Raw genomic sequence first — 8,117 nt, 5'->3', positions numbered from 1 at the left:
TGGTCAAAAATATTAATTTTTTAGTGTTTTTTCCATCGTAGTTTAGTCAATTCAAGGCGTACAGCTAAAAGACCGTCTGTTCTGAGCAGCTCGCTACGAATGCTATCGATCCCTACCACTTTAAGGAACATTTATTTTTTGACCCATTTTCGCATTTTTTATAAGGGGGTACATCGGATTTTTTTGTGATTCAGATTTTGGTCATAAATACTCATTTTTTAGTGGTTTTTCCGTCGTATTTTAGTCAAATCAAGGCGTACAGCTAAAAGACCGACTGTTCTGAGCAGCTTGCTACGAATGCGATCGATCCCTATCACTTTAAGGAACACTTATTTTTTGACCCATTTTTGCATTTTTTATAAGGTTGTTTTTGTGATTCAGATGTTGGTCAAAAATAATAAATAAGTAAATAAGTACTAAAAATAAAAAGGCTAACAAGTGAATACAAAGAAACATCAATTTAAATTGTTCAATATAACTTATACGGTGCGCTTAGTCACAACCTGTACTGCCGTCCACAGTGATATACACGAAATAATAATTAAGTTTTCTAATTGTTCGGTATAAAAACAAAATATATATCATTTTGAAAAGTGCGTTTGAAAAGTCACACTGTCGATAGGTTCGATATCAAGTAACGCCTCCTGATATCGAAGAGCGATAGGCGAAATTGCCTTAAATCTGCGCGACAGTTCGGTCCCACCAACATGTTGGCAGCGATAGCCGAGACACACTCCTAACATTTGCCTTTTGGCGCACTTTTCAAAATGATATATATTTTGTTCTTATACCGGACAAGTAGAAAACTTAATGATTATTTCGTGTCTATCACTGAGGAGGGATCACACTAAAATTACTTGTAAACTTCCAACACTGTTCGAATCGTGTATGTATTTTGCGCGTATTTTTAGGCAAACTTTGAAAGGTACCTAATCCTCGATAGTATAGTGGTTAGTATCCCCGCCTGTCACGCGGGAGACCGGGGTTCAATTCCCCGTCGGGGAGAATGGACATTTTTTTTCAGATGCTTATATTTTGATTCAGACTTCAGTACGCTTCTACGTAAACTAAAAAATATGTTTTTAATTTTTAAAAATTAAATGCGGCTGTTATAATTCCTTTTTAATATTATTAAAGGCCATACTTACCTTGAGCATTATTTTTTTGGGGAGAGTTCTGAAAATAAAATTAAATTAAAACAAGCATGCGCGTCAAATAATAATCAATTTAAAAAGTGTTCACTAATCAAACAAAAGTATTTTTGGATATTTTGAAGCAAACTTTTGATATTTCAAATCCTCGATAGTATAGTGGTTAGTATCCCCGCCTGTCACGCGGGAGACCGGGGTTCAATTCCCCGTCGGGGAGAGAGCGAGAAAAATTTTTTTTGTATACCAATTTCGGCTTTAGTAATACCTGCTACTTGTAGAGGAAAGATGGGATGATGGACGATAGGATTTCGAATACTACTATACTATTTTTGTGGCGCTTACATGTCGAAAAATTTTTTTGCATTGTAAATTGAAAATGACTTTATTGGTTAGAACTCAACTACTTGTCGGAAATCTTTCCATTTGAACTATTATTTTAATAGCTATGAGTAACTTAGTTTAAAAGGCTTTGCATGGCACAAAAAACAAAATCGATTTTTATCCCGCGGTAAGTTGACCCAGGTTTGTTTTATTTTTATTGAAAGAAGCGATCCACTTAAGCATACTTTTGGGGGCGATGTCTGAAAATATAATAAAACTAATATCAAGGATGCGTGTTGCTATTTACCATATAATGGTAATCTTTCAATAAGTTTTTTAGGAGACATGATATATACGAACCAAATTTAACCTTTTTTCGCATTTTGATCTTTAAACAAGGAATATACCCATTTCAAAATATAAATATATTAATTCTGTAAGTTAGTATACCCTTCGGTTACAGATTCAATGGGGTTAGCCATTACAGACCAAATTTCATGGCCATTTACCAATCGAACAGCTGACCATTGCTGCAAGTCTTTCTGAGTTATCTGTAAAGTAAAGTGCACTCAAGAGCCCCTCTTTGTGTCTTTGCGCGAAGCTGTTGTGCCACCTTGTACGGACACTTGTGACAGCAAATGCATCTTAGAGATACAGATACATCCAAAGACAAGGCACTTTTGCTGGCACTTCGGCCAGTTTTATCAGCTCTGCAGTTAAACAAAAACAATTCGCTGACCGACATACAAACGTACATAGGAGGGTCTGGTTCTGGTTCTTGTTGGTATATCTGTTATTGGCTTCGTTTCGGTAAACAAGATAACATAACACATCGGAGATACGGCAAGTGGAGAGGTGGCTGGTAGGAGGAGCCGCTCGCAGGAATCTTCTAAATACTTATAAATACTAAGCATTTTCTGATTGAAAATCGCTCCCAGATAACGCCCGAAAGTACCAGAGCTAGTCCAGTACAAAGGCAAAAGGCAAAGCCGAAGACTCAGGCAAATGAAACCAGCAAAACAAAAACAAGAAAAGACGCAGCAGCAACAAAACACTGAAAGCAAAACAAACAGCGATAAATTCGAGGAATAAGCCACACTTAAAATACCCTACCCAAATCTGCGGATTGATAATTTAAAAGAATCCTTATGTTCTAAGATCTTCCGAAGTTTTTAATAGGTCTAAGTAAATTTATTGATTGGATAAACTAACCATGTTATATAATAAATGTATGTATATTTTGTTCGACATCTTGGAAAGAGGTTTAGACTAACACAATGGTACGTAACGTACTAGTCTTAACGGTGGTTGTAAATGATCTTTGTGACAATTCAAGCTGCTTGCAAACATTGCAATTATGTGAATTTCCGTATCAGTTTTGGTATACAACCTGGAAACTCTGCTCTGAGAGCTGCCTATGATTTTTACCACGATCCGAGTCCTAACACCCGAGTTACCATAGGACGTTCCAGATATTCAGCGATATTTTGCCGGGGGCCACACCCTCTTTTGACTGGCGAATGCAGTCGCAGTGCCCCGATCTCAACCAAAGAGTAGCAGCAGCGCCAGCAGAGGCGTCGGAGGAGGGGGGCGGCAGAGGCGGAGCAGGGCAGCAGCAGCAGTAGGGGCCATATGCAATGTATGAACAAGAAGCCGGTCTTTTTTTGTCTCTGTTTTTGTTTTTGTGTTCGCTTTTTTTCGTTAGCATCTTGTTGTGATCGCTCTGCCGCTCCACTGCTCCGCTGCCAACGTGCTGGCTTGTTTTTGCGGCGCATTTAATGAATGCGCCCCAAAACCCCCCCACACCCGAGTCATCAAGCCACTGCGCAGTCGACGTCGACGCCGGCCACTGCGTTTAAAATGTCGCGGCGACGGCGCTGCGAGCTCAGTCTAGCAGCAAAAGTCCAACAGTCCGGTTCCAAAGCGATCACGATCACAGTTTCGAATCTGGAATTTCGAATTTGGATTGTATTGGGTTTTGAAGTGCTTTCTTAATCGATCCCCGGGTCCACAGAGCAACTAAGACTAGTCACTTGCACACAGCACAGCCATCGAGATGTCGCAGCCACTCAAGTTCTACTTCGATTTCCTGAACCAATCGAGCCGGGCGCTCTACATCCTTTTGGAGGCTTCCAAAATCCCCTTCGAGGCCATTCCCATTTCGATGCTCAAAGGTGAGTTCGTAGTGAGTAGTGAACAGTAAATAGTGAGTACGTGCCCGGTGGCACACACATCTATAGAGTCTAGACCTACGGGGGCCCAAAGGTCGACCCGGTCCGTGGTTTGTCGTCACACATTCCTATGCATTTATGTTGCCCTTTGTTCGCTCTTCGTTTTCCGATATTTTCAACTCGTCTGGGAGTTTCCAAATAAATTTTCCGCTCGTTAAAAATTCCACAATTCAACCGAAAAGTTTCCAAGGCGAAAGTGGGCTATCGTCGCACTTGGGACAATCATTAATGGAAAAATGTCACTTAATCTCAAAACATATTTAGAAATGTGGAACATAGATTATAATAACTATTTGATTTATCAGTTCAACGCAAACGTGATGGTTTTAAAATTTGTTAACAAAACGTAAACGTGAGGTTTCCTTTAAAACGAATAAGAAATTCTATTATAAACCTTATTTTTTATTGACAAGTTGGGCATATTTTAGCGTTGCACTTTGAACGTGTTTACTACTATTAATCTTTACCCACTGAAGCATCCTGAAGAACCGCTTAATCGCCTTTGATTAACGCTTTATCGCCTGCTAGTGAAAACCACTGCGAAAACAAGCAGTCGAGTATTATCATATAAATGGCTTAGAATTTATGACATATTCCATCATATCTTATGAATTTAAATGAAAAATCCTAGTCCCAAAGTATTGTTTAATTAAAATCTCATAAGAAGTTCGCTAAGTTTCGATTGAGTTCCTGTTATCTGAGCTCAACTGTACCTAAAAACCAGAGTGCACTTTGATCGTGTTTACTCTTCGGGAATCTATAACCGATCTTTGCGCTGGTTTTATCACCTGCTTGCCAAACTGGGACACTTATCAATTTTTCATACAGATTTACTGATTTGTTTGCTAGTTTGTTTATCTTTACTTTGCCTTTGTGCTTTGTGTTCCTCTATCTTCAGATGTTTTTTTTATGGTTTGTCAGTTTCTTTGCTAAGCTGCGCGTGCGCTTAGCACTTTTTGAAGACCGCATAAGCCCCATGAAAAGGGAGTGCGGGGTCTGGCACTTCTGCGACTTGTTCGTTTTCCACTTGGTCAAGGTTGCGGAAACGCCATAAAGTGCAGAATTGATGCGGGGATGCAATCACCAGCCATCAGAGACAGGGGCCCATTAACGGCTGCATATACGATCACGATATATGGATGATATCTGGTCGGGTTTGCATTTCTCGGTTGACGTCAGTCAACCACAGTGTCTGATAAATTAATATCCGCATTGGATACCGGGGGATACGAACTCTGTTTTTTATGCTAATCCCAAGGAGAGCTTTCCACTCCTCTAAGCGTCGGATTCCCAGACAGGCCCGCTGTTTTTTTTTTTCTGCCACTTGGACTTTGTACTCCTAGAGCTCGGCGAGCAGTTAGTTAGCTTAGAAATCAGAGTCGTCGCTGCTGCATTCGTGGGGAGACAAGACAACAAGACAACCTTGTGGAGGTTAAAGACTCCGATGCGGGGGCAAGCACTTTCAGTAGTTGTAGATATGAGCTAGTGTTTCTGCGGCGCTCACCCGGTTTTCATGCCGCCCGAGCATGACGCAAGGAATCTAATCTGGTCGAGAGTTTACGAGCCCGAACTGCAATTCGGATCAAGTGGAAATCGAATAAAGCTATTGATTGGGCTATTGACACCATAAAAATTGATATTTTCTAACCCAATTTAGTATGGCCACCTGATAGTTATCTACGAGTGGCCCTAGCGATTTGCAAAGCCGTCTGTGGCCTGTAAGCTGAGTTACTAGAGGTCATATGAGGTTACTTTAGTGGCCATCAATTGGTATTTTTAACCCTGGATTGGTATGCAGTTGTTGTACCTTTCTAAAAGTGTTTGTACCGATTGCTAATGCAATCTATGGCTTAGATACTGAGTTCTCGGAGATCGGAGCAGGGATCATACGGGCTTGGTTGATCAGGCCAACAAGAATGTTACTTGAGAGAAAACACCGGCGAGGATAAGGCCTACTTAAGCTGTTTTCAAAATTCTCAAACATTATGATTTCAGGACGGGTTTGAGTGGGCAACTATATACGATGTTTAAGGCAGATTAGGAATAATAAGCTACTAGGGATAAAAAAATATTGTTTAATTGGCTTACGCCATCTAGATTGAAGTGCTCCCGTGTTTTCCGATTGCTTTTTATAGCTTTCAATGGGCCAGCCACTTCACATCTTGATAAGTCAGTCAATCACGAAGCTCTCACGAATCGCCCTTTGGCTCGGATAGGGCCATCATATTCCGCTTTAATTTTCCAAATGACGGCAATTATAAAATTGAAAAATTGCCGCTGCCATTCCGAATCTAATCAGCTGATGTCGGGAATCACAGTGTGCCACTGCTGCTGACTAATCAATTAGGTTTCCATGAAATGCTCAGTTAATTTCTTTGTTTATTCGCACCACCCAAATCATGATGGGATGGCGTGGAGTGGGTGTGGGCACTTAATTTGTTTGTGCGCCCATCCAGATCCCGACTCAGAGTGGGTATTTTTAGAGCCGGAGGCCCTGCAAGTGCCGCACGATTTCCCAACCAAACCCTTTTTTTTATCGAAACTTCCATTTCAATTCCCCGTTGACCTTGATGGGCAAACTGGCGACATTGGCAATGACTTTGCCATTCGTTAGCCAGACACGCCCCCCTTTTGAGGGCAATATTTCTTTCAATCCCCTTATCGTTATCGGTTCTAAAATTCGACCCGTGAATCGACACCTGTTGCCGAGTTCCAATATCACGTTAGGATCAGGCGATCGCAACACGAGAATAATAAATTTGTCATGGCTCTGTTTTTAGACGGAAAACATTTGGGGGAAATATTTAATTAAAAGTCTAAAAATCTTATCATAACTTTGGAAATGAGTAATACTATAGATATCCCTATTAAATACATTTTAAGCCATTCGTGCCTTGGGTGGAAAATACCTGTATTCTTGTTATTAAATATGAGTATGGAATATATTTTTGCGGCTGTATCATTATCTCACCTCTTGCCCAGTTCCAATATCACGTTAGGATCAGGCGATCGCAACACGAGAATAATAAATTTGTCGTGACTCTCTTTTTAGACGGAACATTTTTGGGGGAAATATTTAATTAAAAGTCTAAAGATCTTATCATAACTTTGGAAATGCGTAATACTATACATATCCCTATTTAAATACATTTTGAGCCATTCGTGCCTTGGGTGGAAAATACCTGTTGTCTTGTTATTAGATATAAGTATAGAATATATTTTACGGCTGTATCATTATCTCACCGGTTGGCCCCTTTCCCTTTCCTTTGCCCATTCCAGGCGAGCACTTGACTGGCGAGTTCCGGGACAACGTGAACCGGTTCCGCAAGCTGCCTGCGATCACAGATCACGGCTATCAGCTGTCCGAGAACGTGGCCATCTTCCGGCACCTGGCTCGCGAGAAACTGGTGCCGGAGCACTGGTATCCACGTCGCCATCTCGGTCGCAGCCGCATCGATGAGTATCTGGCCTGGCAGCAGACCAACATGGGCGTGGCCACCACCGAATATTTCCAGCAAAAATGGCTGGTGCCCTATCTGCAGAAGACCCGGCCCGCCGATAATGCGGTAGGTGATCCTAATCCTTTTTTGGTAGGGTCCATCTAATCTTAGTGTTTGGGTATTCCAGGTGAATCTCGCCAGCAAGCAGCTGGAGCATACGCTCAACGAGTTCGAGCAGCTCTTCCTCAACTCCCGCAAATTCATGCTTGGCGACAACATCTCCTTTGCGGACCTCAGCGCCATCTGCGAGATCGACCAGCCAAGTGAGTACCCAAAGCCATCTGAAGGGATCCTAAAAAATCCAAAAAGATAGAGTTTTACAACTGAGATATCCACCCATAATCGCCTGGTAATAACTCATTTTGCTTCCAAATTACAGAATCCATTGGATACAATACCTTCCAAAACCGCAACAAGTTGGCCCGCTGGTACGAGACGGTCCGCGAGGAGCTGGGCCCCCATTACAAGGAGGTGCTCGGGGAGTTCGAGACCAAGCTGAAGGGCAGTGGCAGTGGGCAGCAGCAGGGCGTGGCCCAGGCGGTGAAGCAATAACCGAGGGACCCGTCCATTCTCGGACCGTCCACAAATCTTGTTTAGTTCCCTAAGACAATCGACTATTTAACCCCTTTTTTTTTGACCGTAACATTATATACTTTTTGTGATTATATTTGCTCTTCCTAGCCGATAAGTTTTAACCTTCTTCTCCCTTTTTTTTTAACAAAATTGATTGCCCTTCCATTTGTCCCAAGTATTGCTCATTTGTGCTTCCCCTTTGTCCTATTATAGCTACAAAAAAACCTTACATATATTATTAGAACCTAGTTGTTAAATATGTATCTTAATTATACGTATTAAAGTACGCTTATGATTGTTAAACCACCTCGTTTTCTTCGCATATAGATCACCCAACATCC

At 41.4% G+C, this 8,117-nt stretch overlaps 2 protein-coding genes and 2 non-coding genes across 5 annotated transcripts in view; 3 read left to right on the top strand and 1 right to left on the bottom strand.

The window, feature by feature from the left end:
- The window catches only part of up (Troponin T, skeletal muscle), a 324,715-nt gene that overhangs the window by 74,863 nt on the left and 241,735 nt on the right, over positions 1 to 8,117 (bottom strand). The gene's annotated exons all lie outside the window — the stretch shown is intronic.
- On the top strand, positions 934 to 1,005 carry TRNAD-GUC (transfer RNA aspartic acid (anticodon GUC)). The gene has a single exon. It is a non-coding gene; the product is annotated as a tRNA-Asp (tRNA).
- Positions 1,297 to 1,368, top strand: TRNAD-GUC (transfer RNA aspartic acid (anticodon GUC)). Its single transcript has one exon. It is a non-coding gene; the product is annotated as a tRNA-Asp (tRNA).
- On the top strand, positions 3,351 to 8,079 carry GstT4 (Glutathione S transferase T4). Its single transcript, XM_036821089.3, has 4 exons — positions 3,351 to 3,646; positions 6,983 to 7,269; positions 7,331 to 7,466; positions 7,583 to 8,079. Exons 1-4 carry the CDS (start codon positions 3,529 to 3,531, stop codon positions 7,753 to 7,755), a joined length of 714 nt encoding a protein of 237 aa, XP_036676984.1. The 5' UTR covers positions 3,351 to 3,528; the 3' UTR covers positions 7,756 to 8,079.

This window comes from Drosophila suzukii, chromosome X, assembly GCF_043229965.1.
Source record: "Drosophila suzukii chromosome X, CBGP_Dsuzu_IsoJpt1.0, whole genome shotgun sequence".
NCBI classification, from domain to species: domain Eukaryota; kingdom Metazoa; phylum Arthropoda; class Insecta; order Diptera; family Drosophilidae; genus Drosophila; species Drosophila suzukii.
This window is presented reverse-complemented; position numbering and strand designations above follow the sequence as displayed.